Source organism: Python bivittatus, unplaced genomic scaffold (assembly GCF_059951505.1).
Source record: "Python bivittatus isolate LINGU-HERP-01145 unplaced genomic scaffold, Pbiv_v1 ctg000700_np1212, whole genome shotgun sequence".
Taxonomy (NCBI): Eukaryota; Metazoa; Chordata; class Lepidosauria; order Squamata; family Pythonidae; genus Python; species Python bivittatus.
In genome coordinates this window covers 48,479,842-48,503,012 of record NW_028277098.1, presented here as the reverse complement: position 1 = coordinate 48,503,012, position 23,171 = coordinate 48,479,842, and the positions used below count along the sequence as shown (strand labels likewise).

At 37.3% G+C, this 23,171-nt stretch overlaps 1 protein-coding gene across 1 annotated transcript; it reads left to right on the top strand.

Moving 5' to 3' along the window:
• The first annotated feature begins 1,306 nt into the window (after positions 1-1,306).
• On the top strand, positions 1,307-21,841 carry LOC103050466 (vitamin D3 hydroxylase-associated protein-like). The gene is made up of 15 exons (XM_007430163.3): positions 1,307-1,612; positions 3,500-3,613; positions 7,705-7,848; positions 8,895-9,028; positions 9,997-10,203; positions 10,588-10,628; positions 13,203-13,327; positions 15,330-15,455; positions 16,606-16,703; positions 17,844-17,943; positions 18,174-18,217; positions 20,006-20,045; positions 20,696-20,804; positions 21,446-21,591; positions 21,698-21,841. The coding sequence occupies exons 1-15, from the start codon at positions 1,403-1,405 to the stop codon at positions 21,824-21,826; spliced, it is 1,767 nt and encodes a 588-aa protein (XP_007430225.1). The 5' UTR covers positions 1,307-1,402; the 3' UTR covers positions 21,827-21,841.
• The last annotated feature ends 1,330 nt before the right edge of the window (positions 21,842-23,171 follow it).

The following is a 23,171-nucleotide window of genomic DNA, read 5'->3' as shown; positions in this document are numbered from 1 at the left end:
GTTTGTGAAGAACTAGATTTGTATTTTAAACAAGAAGTGTTATATGAATTGTTTGATATAACTTCACAAAGCTGGGACTGCACAGAATCTCCCAATAACATGGAGTTATTTATATTATTGATCAACTCTGCCTCATCCCAGTGCTGCTCCTTGTATAATCCCTTTGTAGAGGGCGTGTCTTCAGCCAGGGCTACCTCAGAGGCCAGGTCAATTGTATCTCTTAAAGACCTGGGCTCTTGTAAGGTCCCTTTAAGGTCCATGGACCAATCCAGCATAGACCGTGCAAAAGGTGAATCATCCTGTGCCAACTTGTATGACCCAATTTCACTCTCCTTCTTTTCAGTTGGCCTCAGATACAGAGTAATTTTAATTTGTCTTTTCTGTGTTGTTGAAAAACTGTCCTCTGAATTAGGAATACTCCCAAGATCTTTATAAGTTTGTCTAGTAAACACCCTATTCTCAGCCACCACTTTTCTCCTTCTTCCTCTGTTCTGAGCTGTCTTGCTTGCACTTTTAAAGCACTTTAAGAGAGGATGAACTTACACTTATTGGGTGAGGGTGCTGCTAAAAGAAAGCAGCTAAAACTATAGTCTCAGTAGAGAAGATTCACAAAACAAATGAAATTGGTAAAGTCCATTTGGAGAGAAAAAGGGGTGAAAACGGCCCCAGGGTTCTCTTCTAAGTCTTGTTAACAGTAGTAAACTTTAAACTGCTTATAGTCCCAAACCCATACAATGGGATGAATAAAAAATAGTAAGGAAAGGGCTGAAATGGCTATTATCCCATACAGCTAGTCACACCTCCTTCTCATTAAGACGAGGATGTGAGTATGTAACAACCTCCTTAATTAGTCTTCTCCTTTTTCTCAGTTTGATTATTGAATATCAGGGTTCTGTTCTATATGAACCTTTGAAATGCTGATGTCCTATCAGTCCTCTGGGCCTGCCAGTAAAGGCAGAGCAACATTTTCAGCATTGGTCCTGGCAACCACCAACCCCAGCATAATCCAAGTAACTGATTACCCTAGTCCACAATTCCCACAAAAGAAATCCTAGGGGAGACATAGTGGACACACGCTGCACGCATGCACAAGACATACATACAAATCATAACCACATGAACTACAGCTCCCAAGCTCCCAATTTGCTATTAAAACAAGAAAGAAAGAAAAATTGCTTTGGGAGCTGAATAGGCTGTTCTGAAGTCATCAACTGAAGCCGCTAATTCAGATGATCTACTATGTTAGATAAATCATCCTTTAAATACACCTTGGGTGGAGTCCAAGGTAGAACTGTGAAGGTCTCCAGTAACTTGAGATAGCTTAATAGCTAATGTTTTAACAATACCACCTTCCATCACTATCAAAGAGAGGACACTGCAAAGACAGAGAGAAGGATTCACCATGATCCAGGAGAAGCTACGAGACGTCCTGTTCAAAGATGGAATCAGTCCTCCTGTTGTACTTGCTGTTGCCTGTGGCTCAGTCACAGTGGTTGTGCTATGGAAATGGATAATACGTAGAGAAATTCAGAGAAAAATGGAAGAAGCCCGACGATGGCGAAACCACAGCTTGGAGCAAATGGAAAAAGTTGCTTGGAAGCTTAAACAGAAGGTGGCTTCTTCTTGTGTGTGTGTGTTTGTGTGTTATGGAGGGCTCTTCTGAATGTGAACCTTGCTGTTTTCAATAAGACTTCTACACTGTTCTCAAGTCTGAATGATGAAATTCATGTCAGCTTTGCTAATCTATGGACTTTCTTGTTTTACAATGTGTGGTTCAATATCTGTGATATGTTGCATCTTTTCTTGAATTTTGTCATTTCTGTGCTTTTATGGGAAATGGGTATCAGTGAAACTTTATGTACAGATCGGATGTGGGATCTATTAAAGAAAGACCTATCCATTACTTTCTCCATGGGCAAACCCTAATGTATCCATTGCACACTCCTCTTCAGTTTGCTTTGAAGTAGCAACCTCAAGAACTTAGTATGGAAGCTATTTTTAATTTCACCTGTAATAATTACAAAGTACAGTAATCTTTATCTAAGTATCTGAAACCTATATCTGATTTTTTCTCTCTCCCTCTGTTACTGAGTAGTTACAGCCTTTTTGTATAGGGAGCATATGGGGTAGATAGGCTGTTAGATCATCATGGAAGCATTTCATTCAAAGAGGAACCAGCACCTCAAAAGCAGTCAAGTTAGAGCAGAATTAATGTTGTCACTTTAATCATACACACACATGCATACACACACACACACACACATTGGAGTGGAGCACTGTTTGCCACTTACTATTTTGCTTCAAAGGACACAGCAGTACCCTATATTAGATAGCTTTTTATGCTACCACTTAGACATCACTCACTGGAAACTTCTTGTATCTTTTCTGGAGACTAGCCTAGGATGAGAGCCAGTGTGATATAGTGGGCTAGGACTGGGGAGATCCAGGGCCAAGTCCAGCCTCCGCAATGGAAGAACATTGGGTGACTTTGGGCCAGTCATTTTGTCTCAATGCAGCCTATTTCACAGAATTTTTGTTGTGGGGAAAATTGGAAATGGGAATGCTATATACCTTGAGCTCCTGGAAGAAAGGTTGGGATATAAACCTAAGAAACAAATAAATAATTTAGTTATTTCCAAGAAGCTAATAAATTTGGTCATTGCCCAGAGTCAGTGAGATGGTGTGACCAAATTTGAAACAAACAAACAAACAAACAAACAAACAAACAATATATATATACATACATACATACATACATACATACATACATATATATATATATATATATATATATGTCTTCTAGACTTGATTAATTTTACTCATTGGGGAGCTCAGAATAAATTGACCCTTAACCAAGGTTTCATATTAATAATGATGTTTTTACAAAGCAGTAACAATTCCTATATTGCTCCAGACAAGGACTTCAGATCAGCCAGGCTAAGGAAGCTATTATGTTTCTGATCTCTAGCTAGATTAAACAAATAGGAGCAATTGTGCTTGTAGTCAAAGTATGTGAACACCAGAATCTATAAATGGCTCTCTGTTGAGTCATCATGGCAGCTAAAGCCAATGCTTCAACAGACATGTCCCATGATCAGCAACAACGTGGTGCAAAGCAGAGATTATGTTTCTTTGGTCTTTCAAACCCAAATCCAAAAAGCAGAGTACCTAGAACTAATCAAAATATCTCACATTTTAAACTATTCCTCTTGTTAAAGAGCATGGAGCTTTGCAATGCTATTCAGACCTGGGGAAGGTGGAGTTGAGGCTAAAGAGTGGATTAAGGAAACATGTTTTTAACTGACATGATAAGAATTCTCTTGTGAACTGCATTCAGTCTTATTGTATATAATCTGTGGGTTTTAATTCTCTTCTTTGAGTTTGTGTTCCTGATTTGTCATGAAGAACTACAGCAGTAGATCTTTTTTCCTCGCTTGTGACATAAATTTAGGGTTGCTCCCATGTCTTTCCCTCATGACATGGCTATCTCTACTTGCAGAATCCTGGAGTCCAATCGGAATTTATCCTCTCTCTGACACTAGCAGAACTGGCAGAAAAACTCAGGGAGGAGATACTTTCTCCAGAGGGTGTCCTGTATGCTTATATAAAAAAGGTGAGTGTAACAGGGGCTGTTGGAATATTGTATTATATATATATAAATATTTAAAAGTTTTAAAAAGGAAGATAGAAGCTAATACAAATGAATATAAAGTAAGAAGAAGAAAAGAAAAAGAAAGAAATCAGAAAGAAAGCTAAAAGTTGCAAGAAAAGAAAAAAAGAAAAAGGAAAATAGAAAAGAAAGGAAAGGAAAGGAAAAAATACAAGGAAGTGGCTTTACAGCAGTTATGAGTACAATTATAAATTTACCTCTTACTCCAAGGTCACAACATAACTCTTTTCTTTCTATAATCTATCCTGTCTAATCATCAAAATCATCATCATAAATCATAAGTTCATTTTTTCTGTTTTATGCAAAAAGTCCGCAAGGGGTTTCCAGTCAACAATAAATGTAGATATTGTCTTTTCTCTGATCAAAGAAGTTAATTTGGCCGTCTCAGCAAGTTCCATCATCTTCACCAACATTCCTCCATTGTGGATAATGCCAAATCTTTCCATCTCTGAGCATACAATAATCTCACTGCGGTTCTCATATACAAAAACAAAGTTTCATGACTTTTTTCCAACTGTTTATCCATCAATCCCAAAGGAAAGACCTCTGGTCTCAATTGTATATCGATCTTTAAAATTCTCTGAATCAGTGTATGGATTTGAATCCAAAATTTTCTACCTTTTTACATGTCCACCAAGCATGATAAAATGTCCCTTCGTATTGTTCACATTTCCAACATAAATTTGAAGTGCAAGGCATTCTAGACCATTTATCTAGTGACTTATACCAACAATACATCATTTTATAAAAGTTCTCTTTAAGATTATAACATAATGTAAATTTCAATCCTTTCAACTGCACATCCCTTCACTGTTCCATCTGTATATTATAACCCAAAATTTTAGCCTACTTTATCATACAGTGTTTCACTTGTTCTTCTGTTTCAAATTTCAGTAAAAGTTTATATATTTTAGCAATTATATGTTCATCATTTGTACACAGTTCTATTTCAAACTCAGTCTTAGAATGTTCAAAACCATACATTCTTTTGTCTACTTTAAATCTAATAATTGTAAATAAGAAAACTATTGACAATTATACCCCTCTGCTACCAGTTTATTTTCTCATGGTTCCATCTGTATATTATAACCAATAATGTGAGGACTTATGGCAGACCCGAAGGAGCAGGGATGGCATTGCAGCAGAGACTGGCAGCCAGATGGTGAATTTTGGCCAGTGCAGTCTTTCCAAATAAAGGAGAGATCGTGAGATTGTGATTTTATAGATGAGAAATAATAGGCAAACCTTAAATGGCTAACCTATCATGAGATACTAGAATTTTGTCAAGGGGAATACAAAATACAATCAAGAGAAGAACTGGTGGCAGAAGGATATAACTGCCAATTGTTTTCTTATTTACAGTTATTAGAAAGATTTAAAGTAGACAAAAGAATGTATGGTTTTGAACATTATAAGATTCAGTTGGAAATAGAATTGTGTACAAATGATGAATATGAATTGCTAAAATGTATAAACTTTTACTGAAATTTGAAACTGTAGAAGAACAAGTGAAAGAATGTATGATGAAGTGGGCTAAAAATGTGGTTATAATATACAGGGGTTATTGGAATATTTTCCAGAGAAAATCTCATGCAATTATATTTATTCAAATGCTAGATTATGGCCAGATTTTGGGTGGGGTGAATGTTACATGGGTAGCTATTGTTCATTTTGCCCCCAAAGATCCTTCTATTCATTATATTAAAGGCTGTTCTTTAGAGGCTCAATGCTCTTCCACTTAGCACTGCAAAAACGTATGAACAGCCATTGTCATACTAATTGTTGTCCAATTTGTATAGCAAACCATTTTCAAAGTGTTGTTTGCAGGATGTAGAAAAGTGCTCCCAAAAGAGGTAATATCAAGGCCTTCTTTTGAAAGAGTTAACCTAAATAACTGCTTTTTTACATTGTTATTATTTATGTGTGATTTAATTAACGTGGTCTAGTAACCTGAGTTTCTAATTCCCTGGATGTATGGTTTGAACTTGCTTCAATTCATCAATAAATAATATCTTTACAGAACGTTGCAATTTAAGGACAGAATTCTAGCATAGTTCAACATCACAAGACCCGGCATAAATGAGTTCAGTTTACATAAAAATAACATTGATGCATGTATGTAAATGAACGTATTTTTGAATAGTCACTTGCTGAAATATATAATCAACCAGTTCATATTGCAATCAAACAATGAACTGTATGCCCTCATTAAACAATGAATTGTATATCAAATAATTATTCTGAAGTTTCAAGATACAGTCTTTTTCAAATTCAGATTCAGTATCAGCAAAGAAGTTTTTGTTGTGTGTACACTCTCTCACACACATACATATTGCAAGTAACTTATAGCCTATCCTTTTCTTTTGGCTTAAATAGGATGGTTCAAATTTAATATAGACATTATTTTAGATATTATTTGGTGCCTATTTCCATGGTTCTTGCTCTCAGGCAGTATCTGTATTAACAGGGAAGGATGGAAGTACTAAAAGAAGAGAATAGAGCCTTTTGTACTTACTAAATATACATACAAAAGCTCAGGTACATTAATCCTTCCGTGTGAGATGTGATTCAATAATAAAAGAGCTTCTCCTCTGTTGCTGTCAAGCTTTGAGTGTTTCTTTCAGTTGCAGGCTGTCTTTGACAAAATATGGAGGGGGGTCTTTTTACACAATGTAGGTCAAGTAGTAGAGAAAGTCTTCTCATACTGTTTTCAGATGCAGTGCTTTTCAACTGTGTCTCATTTAAACTGGGCTAAAAGCAGTTACATTTAGTTTGTAGCAGGATAACTAGGTTTGCTGGCCTAGTATGGCAGGCTATGATTGCAATCATTTCCTTCCTTCATAATTCCCTCCCCCCTGTACAGAATAATAGAGGAAACTACATTTTAAATGGGAGTATATGAAGATTAAAAGAAATAGGTAACCTACTTCTAAAATAAACCCAATGTAGTGAACCCAAAAGAGAATAAGTTAATTGACAATGCTGAAAAAAACCTGAACTCCATTTTCCCATTTTTGAACTATTCAGGGCAATTGTTTTCACTAGTCATTACAGAACATTGTTATAGATATGTTATTAGCACAGGGGTGGAAAATCTTCCCAGCATCCTTTTGCAGTCCCCAGGATATCCTGCATTGGGGAATTTGGATATGTTTTTGCAATGTTTGAGGCTTGGAGGGATTTTGAAGGTTGAAATTGGTCCCCTAAGCCAGAAATGTAAGAAACGTGGTTCACTTTTTAAAAGCAACATCTCCCTTCTCAAATTTGGCCAATTTTTCCCATTGGTGGGTTTTAAGGGGGATCAAACCATCCCTGTCGGCCCTTTACTTTTTTCTAAAGCACCAAAATATCATGAAATCATTGGCTATGTTCAGTGGGGTCCCTAGAAAACCAATCCATCAACAATCAATGGTTTCCATTAGCCACAAGAAAATTGTTTGCCTCTGTATTAATTAATTAACAGACTGGAAACAAGAGGTGGACCTAAGCAGATGATAGCTACCTAGCTTACTTTGGCTGATCCAGGAGAGACAATAATCCATTCCAATTTTCATGGATAGTCAGTGTCAGCCGAGCAAGGTAGACCAGACTACTAAACCAATGCCATATAGGTCAGGTCTATTATTATTGAAACATCTAGAGTAACAGAATCTTGCAAGGCTGAATGTGCTTCCTCCTCTTTACTTTATCTTCATGTGAACTAGGGAAGGGCTTGTCTGAGACACTGACCAGGCTCAAGCCTCTCTTATCTGACCATTGCCTTGGTAGAGTCTCTTCCTCCTGGTCTTCAAGGCCATTCTTTATTCTTTCTACAGTCAGTTTTTAACTAAATTGAGAAGGTACATGTAATTCACAGCAGGTATCACTCTTTTTAACTTATGATTCCCCACACCCACCCACACACCCACCCACACACCCATACATCCTCTTTTTGATTGGGTCAACACACAGATCTTCTGAACACAATAACAAATCATGCTTCCCCCTCGCCCCCTCTTTTTTTTCTCCCTAACACCGACTTTTCTATGGGCCAGGCTCTTGAAGTTACCCGGGAGGTGAACTGTGTGACAGATTTTCTTCATGGATGTGAGGAACAGCTCCAGGACTTGAAGAAGCAAAAAGAGAAAGGCTTGCTGTACGGAATTCCTGTCAGCCTTAAGGACCACATTGGATACAAGGTGCACCTTTCTTTATCTTTTGCAATACTTGCTACTGAAAAAGGAGTGTGGGTCAGAAGTATCAAGAAGAGGATGTTACTTAAGCTATTTCAGCATCTTCAGCTAAAATACGGGGCATTTTTAGCTTCAGTCCAGTTTCTGAAGAAGTTAAGAGATGTTGAAGACTGAAATTGAGTTTTTTGTTTCAATTCCTATGCAACTATTCCTAGACAGCAACCATGTTATTCTTTTACAGGAAAAACAACAAAAAGTTTTGTAGTACTTTAAAAGCAAACATATTTATTTGATAAAAGCTTCAATTGATGTTAAACCACTTTATCAGATTAATTTTCATTGCAAATAAGAATGAAGTGTCACACACACAATATTTGATTGTCTATGGCAGTGCAGAGATGTCAGAGACATATATTTTCTAGGATTTGAATTCCACAGTTCTTCCTCCCACCCTTCCCACCTCACCAGCCTGAACCCTTATGTGAAGAGGAGGCATTGTATGTGTGTTGGAACAACAGTTAGCATGCTGTTTGTGCTCTTGTGTATACATGGGAACCTTCTTTAAATATCCACATGCACTATATGCCATTGTATGTATCTGAGTAAGACACAGCAGTTGGCAATGGATCTTAACAGCTGTCTCTGGGATCTGGGCTCTGGTAGACATACATATTCTGAAATAGGCTATTTTTATGAGTAACTTATGACTGGTAACATGTCATTTGTCACTTTATGGAAGCATAACTCTCTTCACAGTGTAACATTCTGTATACAACAGAGATGCCATATAGTATCTGAACCTTGTTATTAGATGAAGACTGACTTCTTAGCAAGGGCCTTTAGAAGAGGCCAATCTTTCCATTTATGGTGCTTTTGTACAGCTCAACTGTCTTTCTCTTCAGCTTAACTGTCTTTTCATTAGGAGGAAATAGGGGGTGGTGGGTTTTTTTAATAAGGTAGTATTTGATCAACAAGACTTGTTTCTGGACAAGTCCCCATAACTTGAGACTCTGTAAAGTTATGTCAAGCAAGTTGTATTTTCTCTCCCAAAGGGACACATCTCTACATGTGGCTTGGTGCAGTATCTTGGCAAAGTAGAGGCTGAAGACAGCGTGATAGTAAAGGTTTTGAAGAAACAGGGAGCGATTCCATTTGTGAAAACTAATATTCCTCAGAGCATGATAAAGTATTTTTTTTCTCTCTCTATTTTAGAAATGGTTATTTCTTGCTTTCTTGACTAATAATAACTTGAGAATCTGGGGTGGTGGGTTAATGGAAGAAAGAAGCGTGAAAGATTGATTGGCAGAAGGTTTAAAACAAGTAAGAAAAATATTTCTGCTTGCATAATTAACATAAGGAAGTTACTGCTGAAAGATGTAATGGCAAATAAGACTTTTCCTAATATTGGGTATTGGTTTTGATGGTGTGGGAAAAAAAAAGGCAGATCAATTTATAGGAGTCTACTCTACATTTGCACCAGAATCAAGGGGGCTGCAAGTCAGCAATGCTGTATTATCTTGCTATTATTATTTTGAGGGAGCATTCAAAATAGCAGCCCCTACTTACAGTCTGAAATTTTACTATCCCAAGATTCTACCACCTAATTTTCAGCATGTAGATCAGGCCTGGATATTGTCTACAATGACTAAAATAAATTTCCATGGTAGAAGTATTAATTTAATTTAAGCATTGGGTGCTGGGAACAAATACAGTATGGTTCTCTTTGTCACACCGTTCTTGAAAAAGTCTCTGGGGCACTTCAATGGCCCTGAAGTTGAACTAAGTTGGTTGTTGAACTATGTTGTTTCACCTCTTTCACCAAGGCAGTTGGGATAGTATGTTGTTCTGTATTAGCCTTCCCTTCCACAACTGGGGCTGTAAATTCCATAATCCCCAATCACTATTCTTCCTGAGAATTCTGGGATTTGCAGTCTCAAAACATTTGAATGGCACCGGTTTCCAATCTTTGCATCATATTCTGGTAGTTTTCCTCACTCACTGGTTTTCCAGTGCTATTTGCAAGTTATTACTTGATTGATTATAGTATATTTTCCCCCTCACCCACCCACCCACCCACCCACCTCTCTCCTTTTGGAGTAAAGCCCAATGCTGATATAAAAGTTTAATTGCCAATCCACTTTCTGTTTTGCTCAGCTACGATTGCAGTAACTTAATCTTTGGTCCAACGGTAAACCCTTTGAACCACAAGAAAAGTCCTGGTGGCTCCTCTGGAGGGGAAGGGGCCCTTATTGCAGGAGGTGGATCCATCTTGGGCTTTGGGACAGATGTTGCTGGAAGCATTCGCCTGCCATCCAGCTTCTGTGGGCTTTGTGGACTCAAACCAACAGGCTCTCGGTTAAGGTAGGTTCTAAATTCTTTTTTGGACTGATAAATATCCAAATTTCTGAATGCTAATGCTGACTGGATTACATGTTTAAAAGCATTGATAGGAAGTGTGTCATTTCAGCAGAAATGAAAATATGCTGTTGCATTCACAAATTGATTTTCTTTTATAAATATTCTGATGTATACTTTCTCTAATAGGGGATGCCTTTATTATAATTCTCATTATGAATACATTTATAATTTTTAGTATTTTAGCTTTTGTTGTTAACTGAAGTTGAACTCTTTTCAAGAGACTTCTTTCTGAATGCATATGTAGGATATACAATTGCATTTGTTGTTTCTTTTAAACCATGTTGATAGCTAACCTTTTATTTGTGGTCTTGTTTATATATTTCCCAGCATTCTGGGTCTTGCTAGTCCAATAACAGGCATGAAGTCAGGTGAGTAATAAGGGTGGATTTTGTTTTGGTGCCTTTGAGTCAGTTTTGACTCCTAGCAATTGCCTAGATAAGTCCCTGCAGTTTTCTTGGCCTTATTTTCAGAATTGGTTTGCCATTGCTTTCTTCCCAGAGACAGTGACTAGCCCAAAGTCACTCAACTGATGTTTGTGCCTAAGGCAGAACTAGAACTTTCCTTGTTTCTAGGCTGATGCCTTTAACCACTACACTATTGCTCTCAGGTAATAAGTAGCCATCCAAAAACTGTATGTATGAATGACCTTTCTAGTTCAAAAAACTACCAAGATGGTATGTGTACAAACATCTACCCAATAATGTGACATTCTTATAAAATGTTATATTACCCTCTGTGTGTGTGTGGGTGTGTGAGAGCATTTATTAATTAAAAGTCATGTAAAAGAGGTGAGTTTTCAAAGGCCTTTTAAATATTGCAGCTGGATGGTTAATTAAATACTAGCTAGGGAGTTAACCCCTTATTGGAGTTAATCTACCAAGTAAGCAAACAATACTGATTATAAATTATTGGACAGGTTTATGGGGAAACAGGTGATCCTACAAATAACCTTTTCTTAAACTTTTAGGACATCAATGGCCAAAATCAGCACTCTGAATTATGTCCAGACAGACACTGATAATCAGGGCAACTGGTACAGAACGGATAGAAACTGTTAGTTTTTTTAGCAACAAACACTCAGTGGCTACAATCTCAGTGGCACCATCAGAAATTTCTGTGCCTTCTTTAAAATAGTGTCATATACAACATATTACTGTACCAGTAGTCCTTGGGTTACAATCATTCATTCAGCAACTGTTCAAAGCTACGATGGTGCTGAATGAGGGAGACTTACGACTGGTCCTTGGAGTTCTGGCTGTTGCAGCGTCCTTGCAGTCATGTGATCATGTGATCATAATCCGAGTGCTCAGTGCCTGGCTTGCGATTGTAATGTTGCAGTGAACTGTGGTCATGTGATCACAATTTCCAACATTCCCTACCAGCTTCCCACAAGCAAAATCAATGGGGAAGCCAGCAGGGAAGGTCACAAGTCATTCCCACAAGTTGCAGGTTGCTCTCACTCCTGCTGCTAGTACATAAACCTTTGAGGCTTAGATAAGATTGTGTTGACATACAGTCTAAATCAGTGTTTGTCAAACTTGGCAACTTTAAGATGTGTGGAGTGGGGAATGCTGGCTGAGAAATTCTGGGAGTCCACACATCTTAAAGTTGCCAAATTTGAAAAACACCATACTTGTATTTTTTTCTGAATCAAGCTTTTTTGTTTTCATCCATTCCAGAACTACCTCCAGAAAGTTGTTCAACAGCTTCCTGGGTTTTACAAAATCCACAATCCAAAACTCAAGATTATTTAGTTAGAACCCTATTATCATACTCCCTAAAGCAATGTCTGACTAATTCAGTTCACAGACATGCTGATGGTTGTGGAAATACTATAATTTAAAAGCATGCACAGCTACAATTTTGACTTGTTGCCACAGTCATGAGCAAGTAAAGAGTGGAAAGGCATGTGTTGTTAGTTACATTCTAGGTAAAAAGCAAAGTAAAGTTGTCATGATCAGGGAAGAAGCACTCCATAAGGGAAGCCTTTGAAGTCAACTTTTCTGGGGTCCCATCAAACCCTGGTAGCATCTCTGGGTGATAAAGTGGATGGAATGGCTGGTTTTCTGCTATGAAAGAGAGTTGCCGTAGCAGCATTGTTTCCAATCAGTTTATGAAGGCCAATAAACTAAGACTAAAATCTGATCTTGTATTTGGGTTGTTCCCAGGTATGATATCTGGGAATTTTGTTCTAAAGAGGACTCTACTTCTTCAGAAAAAACAAGGATAGAGTTTGGAGGCACTTCTAGTGTAATTATCATCACTGGAGGCTCAAGTGACCTCTGCTGCCAGGAGAACTTCTTACTGCCTTTAGTTGGTGTGCCAATTACATCTCTTTCTGGATAGGAACAAATTAGCTATTGTTATTCATGCATTTATTACCTTATGCTTAGATGTCTTTAGTGTGCTTTATGTGAGACTGCCTTGCATTTGGTCTGGAGGCTGAAGCTGGTGCAGAATGCAGTGGGAGGATTATTGATTTTAATTCTGTTGCAGCAACTACACTGGCTGCCAATTAATTATCAAGCCAAGTTCAAAACTTTGTTTATAACATACAAGGCTCCAAACAACTTGGGACCAGGATACTTGACAGATCACCTTCACTATTTCTGATTTGGGTGATCCCTCATATTTTTATGGAATATTATTTTAATGTGTTACTTTTATTATTTATTTTTAATTTTAAAATTGCAAACTGCTTTAAGATAAAATTCTATAGAAAGTATAGAAATATAGTAAATAAATAACCTGAAATCCAAAATATCTATCTATTAGTTGCACTTCTAACTCCATTAAGTTAACCTTGGGAATTATATCTGGGCAAGTTATTTATCCAGCTAGCCTATTATTGATTGCTAACAGCTGTCTAGTCACCAGGAGGAATCTTTTACCTGATTTGCTACTTGAAATCCATTTCACTGGAGATCCTGTTTCCTTTACAGTGACTGCAACAATTGGCCCAATTGCAAGAGATGTAGATAGTCTGGCTCTGTGCATGAAGGCTCTTTTATGCGATGAGTTATTCCGCCTGGATCCTTCAGTACCACCCTTGCCATTCAGAGAGGAGGTAATTGAGTGAGAAGGGCAGCTATACAAATGTGAAGAATAATGAATGAATGAATGAATGAATGAATGAATGAATGAATGAATGAATGATGAATGAGGGCAACCAAGGAGGGAACGTCGGAGAGACTGAGCACCATGGGCAATGCCATTTCAGCCAAAAATAAATGATATTCCCTTCTTGCAAACAGTTTCCCATTAAGAACATGGGAAATCTGTTAGTATCTTGACTGTTTAATTCAACAGTAATGAAATTCACCTCTGTTTTGGTTTACAATACAGCTTTTAACTATTCCACTGAGACAAATTACTTCAGCAACTCACATGACTTAAGTACTTTTGATATCAATCTTTAATTACTTCTTTCAGATATTCCAGAAAGGTCATTTAATGATCACAGATCAATCTATATAAGTTTTAAATTTAAATAATGGTGAACCAGCATTTTTTTTTAAATAAAGCATAAAAACAAACAAAGCAAGCAAAGTAAAAAGAAAAGAAAAGAACCACCCTTTTTTGTTAAAAAAAGTTAAAACAAAATAAAAAATATGATGTAGGAATATGCATAAATTAATTTGTAATCTTATGAAGACATACAACATTCAAAGATCCATATTGATGTTACTGTCCAGAAAGACATTTGTGTAAATGAAGACAATATGTTAGGAACTCTTTTTGAAACAACTTAAAAATGTAACCCAAATGTAGTAGAGGAATTCTTAAATAAAGGTACTTCAAAACACCTTGTGTTAATGTTTCAGCCAAGGCTATATCCCATGCTTATAATACCAAAAGAAAAATGTGTTTTAGTTTTCCAGGTCTTTGCTGTAATATAAAACATAGTATGTTACAGACATCAAGAAAATGTAGTTAGCTTCTTACTTATAAACCCCAGTAATTACTGAAAATAATTGAGTAATTCTTTTCAATTTCATTAAAAATTTTCAACAAAAAAGTAGCCAAATGTACATAGCTCCTAGAGCAGTGTTGTCCAAACTTGGCCACTTTAAGATGAGTGGACTTCAACTCCCAGAATTCCCCAGCCAGCCATGAAGTCCACTCATCTTAAAGTGGCCAAGTTTGGACAACACTGTCCTAGAGACTGTAATATAGTTCAAATTTATTATCATTCTTCCTACATAATCTAGAATGGCTCCATTAATATAATGAAAGAGGTGCAATATCATCTACAGGTTATGTTTCTAATCAATTCCTGATGATTTGCGGACATAGATCTGAAAGGAATGTTGTGCCATGTAACAATACCAAGATGACTTATAAAGTTCAGATCTCAAGCTCTCTTCCCACAGTCTTGTAAGTCATTCAAGAGCCCTTGTTGTCACTGCTACAAAAAGTTCTGTATAACATTGAAGAAAGTCCTTTGATTTTAAAGGATGTGATTATATACTGTCCTTCAAATACTGGTAGCTTTTTTGTTAGGTTCTCATGAATTTAAGAAGAAATAATTGCACTGATGTTAACTGAAACCAACCTGGAATTTGTTTGTTTCTTAAACCTGCATGGCCACCCAAGTCACAATTACTCTGGGTAGCACGCAAACAAAGTAGAAACAATACATATCAAAAAAAAAAAAAGAATTTGGTAACCAGTTTATCAATATACCACCACACTTCCTAGACACAAACCTTTTCTAAGGACTAAGATAAATGAGGTAGGAACCAGTGGTTCCCCAGACTAGGCAGAATCATTATGTATCAGGTGCCTCCCAAGTCCATCAGGAGTCCAGCCAAGTATCCCTTAATTCAGAAAGGCAGAAGGAAAAAGCATAGAGTTTAAACTCTAGAGCAAAGATCTATCAAGTTCTGACTTCTTCGTACTGCAGTGGGTAAATCAACGGTCAAATTTAAGGCTTCATTCTTCTCTGCAGTAAAGCTTCCAATCTAGCTAGACCATATCTGAGAATCTTCAGCCAAGTCAAGCCTAGGGATGGTGAAATTCAATTGATATTTCAAACCCTTTACTCTTTCTCTTTTCCTTCCCTCCAGATTTACACCAGTTCAAATCTCCTCCGGATTGGATACTATGAAGATGATGGATATTTCCAGCCCTCTCCAAGCATGAAGAGGGCTGTTCAGGAAACAAAAAACCTTCTTCAGGCTGCAGGACACACAGTATAAACATTTGTTAATTTCTTCACTCGTGTTCTAGTTTAAAACATTTCTGACATTTGTACCTCATGTATATGTCAGAAAAACATTGTGACTTGCATTACTCACAATCTTCTGTAAAATGGGAAGCCTGAACGCCTGTTCTCCCAATAACATTGCTTTAGACCCAGGTTTATTTGTGCTTGAAGTAGACCACTGAAATAAATCTGACTTAAGTTAATTGTATTTAATTGCCATATTTATATCCATGGATCTATTCAGTCTGGTAATATCTTGGTCTAACCTACTGTTCTTCCACATGATCAGTTTGCTTCCTTCCCTGACTATGCATTCTTGCAAGCCTACTTAAATATATAAACTAGACAATATTTATAAGCTTGTATATGTGTGTATGCATGCATGGTGTATATTGACTTTAGTATTGTACAAAGTTCAGTTATTAGGAAATACCATTAAGTCACCTTTAAGCATGGCATTTTCTACACAGTATCAATTCCTAGCAGGAAAATGCATATATGCTATTGTGTGTGTTAAAGCACAAACCCGAAGTTCTATCACATCATATATATTAGGGTCTTAATGAGTATGCACAGCTTCCCACATAGAAATGTGTTGTGGCCCTAATATAAACCAAATTGGAATTTTGCTTTATTTGGTGAACAACTGTGCACCTCTGTTGCATTGTTCACTTGATAAAAGTACTAATTCCCACCATACCTGGATGATATGTTTTATTAATTTCTGGTGTTCAATTTTTTTCTTCCAAATCTATATTTAAAATCTGGGATATATGCTAAATTAACGTAACATATGAATAGGTCCATAGCCTATTTAGTGAAGCATGACTGAAAAGCCATGCTGGCTAGAAATTCTAGGAACTGTAGTTCACAGCCAGACTGGAAGGCATCACGATGCAAAAGGCTGGTCTACACATTTTGATGCAAACAAGCTTGTAAATAAGGAGAAAACATAGAAATTATCTGCTTCTCTTTGTCAAATCTTCACAAAGAATGACTTATTTTTCCAGAAAGTTTTTGGGTAGTTCTTAAAACTGTTGGAGCATGAAGTTAAATTAGACAATCTGTATATGGAACTCATATCATTCTTTCTGCTGTCAAACCAGAACTATGATACTTTATCTTTTTTTATGCAGCTCATCCCCTTTGTCCCCCCTCGACAGAACTATGTAGTAGATGAGCTTTTCACTAGAGGCCTCTTTTCTGATGGAGCTGCAAATTTACTGGATAAATTGTAAGTAGACCTCTTGGGATATGAACATAGCTTGAGCTCAATAGTTCTGTTCTAGCATAGCATTGCCCAGAATAGCCAATGTGAAATTAAGTGTGCTAAGGAATAATGGATTTTTATGAGAACCCTTAGTGTGAATATGAAAAAAACCTGTGTGAAAAGTAATCATTTAATAAAATATCTTTTTTAAGATCTAAAATTATTTTGAAATGAATGTATTTAACTGAGAATTTATTTATGTATGATATTTTTACCCTGCCACAATCCTGCAACTCTTGGTAGTTACAGTGTTGCAAAAAATAACAACGGAATTACAGTAACTGTGCTTCAAAATTTGCAACATATGAAATTAAAGCTTTTAAGGTCTTACACTTTCCTAACCATAAATTGGATAATCTCACTCAACAGTGACTGACAAAAGCCTTTTAAAGTGTCTGGTAGAGATCTTTCTACGTACTTGCTACTACCTTGGCACTTTTTTCAATGTCGGGTTTTGCACTTTGCAGGCAAAACATGTGCTTTTCCACCAAGCTTATTTTACCTATCTTAACATGCAAATAGGAAATTAGAGCCAAATTGTCTTTACTGTGTTCTGTAGACCATTATTGTAGTCAGAGACCTATCATGTGTGATAAAAAGACATAAAGCAACATAAAAAGCCTTTTTACATAGTTCTAAAATCCTAAATTTAAGATAATCTTTCCCACCATAAACAATGGCAGCTGTAAGAAATTTTATGACACTCCCGGTGATGTTAAGGTTCCAGTGTGGTAATATAAAGCAAATAAAATCATCCTTGGAACAGATGAACTTCTGTCAGTAAGTGGAGTTATGTGGGTAGGGTGCAAATTGATACAGCATCTAAGGAACACATGGGCTACACCTTTACTGTATTTTCATTTGGATGCTTGTACATGAAGTATATAATTCTCAGGAACCTAAATTCATGGACTGAATAGTGCAAAATCAGAGAACGTGCCTGATTTTGTACACTAGTTGTGAGTTACTTGCTCACAATTACTACTACTTTATTTCTATGAATTTAGTCAAAACAGCTCCCATCTGATTAATATTGGTTATTTGAAAGCACTGCATTATCAACTATGAAAAAAGACTTGGTTTCCTTCTCCTTTCGTCTCCCAGCAAAGGGGACATCGTTGACCCAAATTTGAAATCCCAGATTAACTGCTACAGTATTCCCACTGTACTGAAAAGGATTTTGGCATTCGTCTTAAAACCGGTGGTGAGTATTTGGTTTACTTGTTGCACTACAATGACAAAAAGGTAACACTTTTGCCAACAAGTAAATCAGAGGTTTGCTTAGATATGAGAAGTGTATCTGAACGTGTTAATCCAAGGCAGAGGGTCTGTATTGGGGGCAAGTTTGTTGTTGATTTCACTCTTCCCTAAAAAATAAATGACGTGATTACTGTATGTACTATAAAAACCAATAAACTTGTGTTTCTCCCCTAGTACCCTCGGATTTCCAGGGATCTCAGTGCATTATGTGGAACTGGGTAAGGAATGAGTGCTTCAAATGATTTTCAGTGTCAACTGCATATAGTACCATTCCCCACCCTGGAGTCTTCCCGATCTGTTGAACTACAATTGGTAGAATTCTAAATAAGAATAAGAATTGTAGAGAGTAAGAAATATGACTTTGACAGAGATATGCAGACTCCATTGTCAAGTTAAAGCACTTTTTAAGGCCAGAACGTTCAGAAAAAATTTGGAAGCAGCTCAGACAGATATCTCCCTAATTCACTGAACTTTAAGAAGGAGGAGGAGATTCAGCAAAGTCAGATTTGCAAGAATTTGTTATTGTAGCCAATCTCAATAAAAATAGTTGTAGATATCCCATTGACTTGATTTCATGATCTGGTCTACCGAGTAGAGTTGACATCAGTCTTGCAAGTCTGATTTTGCTGTACCTCTTCTTTCTTAAAGTTCAGTGAATTAGGGAGGCATCTTTCTGAGCCGTTTCTGAATGTTATCTGGATGTTCTGGACTTAAAAATGCTTTAGCCCCTATTGCCTTTGTATGCATATCTCCATCAAAGTCATCTTCCTTCCTTTCTACAGAATGCCTCCTTCATTTCTAGCCTGCTGACTGGATTTCTAGACATTGTGGTCCAACACATCTGGAGGCATCAGGTTGAGAAAAACTGATCTGGAATATATATCTTCCTCATCTTGCAGCAGAAATGCAGGAGGTATAATCCCTTGATCCCATGTGCTTCCCCCAGTTGCAGTTTAATGTGTTTAATATGTTTTTTTAAATAAAAAGTATCAATAAACCATGGCTTGATTTTGAGGCAGCAATATCAAGCAACATGAATTAGGCATATTTATGCTTTGAAAATAATTTAGAAGAGGCTTTTCAGAATGCACAGGATCATGAGTGCAGCACTCTTTAAAGCAGTGTTGTCCAAACTTGGCCACTTTAAGATGAGTGGACTTCAACTCCCAGAATTCCCCAGCCAGCCATACTGGCTGGGGAATTCTGGGAGTTGAAGTCCACTCATCTTAAAGTGGCCAAGTTTGGACAACACTGCTTTAAAGCATTCTCTTCTTTTTTCTCAGGCTCACGGGGAAGCCTGAGAAATGATATGACTACTTTAAAAAGATGCAGAACGTATGCTCAGCACCTCTTCTGAATTACTGTGGAAGCACGCATAGCTTTACTTCTGATACTTTCCCTTCTCATAACACTCTCAAACACTGTGAACAGTATAAATCATTTCAAACCAGGTCAAAGTTTAACATGACAAGTTTAACAGTTGAATGCATTTATATTACATGACATTATTATATTTTAAAATAAATATCCTTCCTCTATTACGAGAAAAGAGACTTTTATAAAAATAAAACAAAATATCTCAATAGGGAATGGTACCTTTCATTTCAATAATTCAAACACACTTGGTCAGAGTAGTTAACAGCAGTAAAACCATGCATTAGCATAACCTGAAAGGACAGCAGAAAATCTGGTTAATTGTTAACAATCTGTTAATCTTCAGTGCAAACAGTAAGCCTGGTTATACTGATAGATTTGCAGTGGTGTATAAGCTTTATGCAACTTGGCCAAACATTAAAAGTGATCACTGGGAGCATGGCACCAGTGCTGTCAGTGGTCTGGATGATCCAAGGACTAGCTCAGTTTACCAATATGGTGCTAAATGCATAACTAGGTTACCATTTAACTAGCCCATAAATTTCCTTTCATGAAGACATATTTTAAGCAGCATTTTTAACTAGGACTCTTTTCACAGAAGAGTCATCAATTAATTATTCCAATGTTTGCAGGTCGGCCAAAAACCTTTGGAAGCAACATGCAGCAGTGGCGGTGAGTTTGTCATCTTGGTGTCCTACCCACGAGCCATGACGCTTCACGTAATGACTGATCTGCCATCTCAAGTTCTAGTCAATGATCACTAGAAAAGGTTGATGCTTGAAGTATGTTCTCAGCACCAAAATGGATTTTAACATAGGAACAATATGCTAAGCAGATCTAAATGTATCTCAGTATAGCAGCTTTTGTAAGCAGGAACAGCTGAAATGTGTGCATTTCCCAAGTAGGAAGGGCATTCTGCCAAGTAAGTAACTCTACTATTTATTTATTTATCAATTTTATAACATCGCCCATCTATCCAATAAAACTGGGTGATGAACATATAATATGAAACATTAGCAATAAAACAACAACAAAACCCAGGTTGAGGTCCCCTCATTAAAACTACAAAACATCAATAAGATACATGCACACCAAGACTCCCAAACTAACAGCCTGGCCCCAATGCCTGGGGGAATTAATAGACTTGGGTACAAGCATTGTTATTTCAGAATGAAGATTCTGGCAAGTGGGCTGTGTCTATAGAAAGTTTGCTTCAGAATTGTCCATTGCATGGCAGTGTAATCATTCTAATTAAAGGAAGTTCAGGGGAGATGGAAGAAAATGTTTTTTTCTAATCCACCTTGCCAAAATGTTCTCCACAGGCTTACCGTGAAGAATTCATTGCTGAATGGAGGAGGCTGAAATTGGATGTCATCCTCTGTCCAGCCCTGGGACCAGCTTTTAATGAAGGCTATCCTGGGAAACTGTTTGGTATAATATCCATTTACATATGTTGGCTTTTATTTATGGTTTCAAAAAATAACACTGAAAAGTTTCTCTCTCACACCTTCAAAAACAATTTGCCATGTGCTTGCAAAGGTCTGGAAAAATATTTAGCTACTCTCAGTTGCACAAACTAATTTTTAGAAATATTTCATGTTGCTAATTACTATGTCATTGTTTCTATCACATTTTATACTATATATTATATTTGTGAATTAAGTAAGCAAATGTTTAATCATTGAAATTTAAATCTCAAAGTTTAAAAATTTCTGAAAGAATTACCTGAGAGTTAAAAAATAGATTTAAATTGAACTTTTCCTCTCAGTATTGGGAAACACATAACAAGCCCTGCTTTAATCTTGCCCCAAAGCACAGCTGTCTACAGTATAGTGACTTCACCATAGACTAGTCTAGCTGGAGTGGAAAAAGATCTTTCAAATAGAAAATGCACATCCAGACTAAAGCTTAGCATTACCTCCTCTTCCTATAGTATTCTTGGTTCAGGTTTCAATTAATGGAGAATAGGGATGGTAAAGGGGACCTCACAGGGTCTTATAAATGGCCACAAGAGTCTTTCCTGGATGATCTGGAAAACATTGATTGATTTACTTTACTTCTACTCTTTTTAGCTGCTACTTCGTATACCAATTTATACAATGTCCTGAACTTCCCTGCTGGGATTGTGCCAGTCACCACAGTCACCCAGGTTGATGAAGAAAAGCTGAAAGAGTACCACGGTCATTATGGTGACCCCTGGGATAAACGGCTGAAAGAGGTCTGTATTGTAGCAGAAAGAACCAAGGTGCCTTTCTGAACAGATCCCCTTTACGAGCTCATGATGTAGTTGCCTCTTCCTGTCCTGACTGTCCCTCTATCTGCAGGCTGTCACGGATGCTGTTGGTCTCCCTGTAGCTGTCCAGTGTGTGGCCTTGGCTTGGCAGGAGGAGCTGTGTCTTCGGTTCATGAAGGAAGTGGAGACCCTCACCTGTAAGAAGAGACTGAAAGCATGATCTGTTGCACAGGCTCATGGTTTCTCTTCAGCTTGTATAGCCTCATAACAGAAAAGCATGGAAAACAATAAATAATTCAACATGGCACAATCAGGATTGGAACGTGTTATAACTTCTTCATAAAGTATGGTAAAATGCGACTTATACCTTATTTCAGCACAGGGCAGGACTTGGTGAACCTTATTTAGGCTTAGAAGCTGAGTAGAGCAAGGCCTGGTTAATATTTGGATGATGCTTCTCCAGGAAATACGAGGGCTCTAAATCAGCTCCTTCTTGGAAGAAGGCAATGACAAACCACGTCCGTAATGTTGCCAGGAAAACTACATGCATGCATCCACAAAATCACCAGGAACTGAGTTTGACTTGATCTATTATTTGTTAAATATAATTCATCTGAAGAGTCCAAAAGGAGCATATATCAAAGGAAAACTACTGAGGAGTAAGGCTTGGTTCTCACAAACAGCATGTTAGGTGACAGGCCTGCACCCAAATGATACTATTTTTAATTATTGTTGGGTGCTCATTTGTTTTTTAATGTTCCCCCATTTGCTTGTTTGATTTTTTAAATCCTCACTTGGAAGAAACTAGCATGTCCAAGAGGAGACTGGCCTAGAACCTTTCCATCTACCACCAAGTTTCTATGCTCAGATATGTGTTCTGATTGTGCTATGGAACAGATATGCATTGGTACACATGCATCCTCACCTTTAGTTTGAAATGAAATCAAGCGCACAATTTCTCTATGTTGTACATTGTATGTGAAAACAATGCAAAAGGCAACGTAGAGGCAAAAATGTCACCAATAACATCGGCTGACCTTCAAAAGACAATGGCAAAATAACACAGAGAGACGACTTGTCTGGTTTGCAACCCCGACGTCCTGTGATTGCACAACTGAAGTTCTACAGCAAAGGGACAAATGTCCGTGAGGTGATCTGGGCCTGTTTTCCAGGAGGCTGGGTGGTTCTAAGGGACAAATAGGAACAATTCTCTTGGAGGCCTCGTGCTCTCATCCCTACCTTTAATTCCCCCAAAAAGCAAACCAAAAAACAAAAAAAAGCCATACCTTCTCTGGTGATATAACATTACTATTGCTATGAATAGTTCTCCAGAAGGCTGGCAGGTTGAGGCTGAGTTAAGGATCCCAACCTCTCAAATGTTGCCAGCCCTGATTTTAGGGGTAGAGAGGTTGCTCCCTCAGGGATCTCCTGCAGGAGCAATGGTGGGCACAGACAAAGTCTGGCTAGCTTTACCCTTTTCTCCAATTTTTTTAAAAAATCCAGGTTGGGAGAGAAAGCATTTAAAATTAAATGGAGTGCCTGATGGATACTTTCCAGCTTTGTTT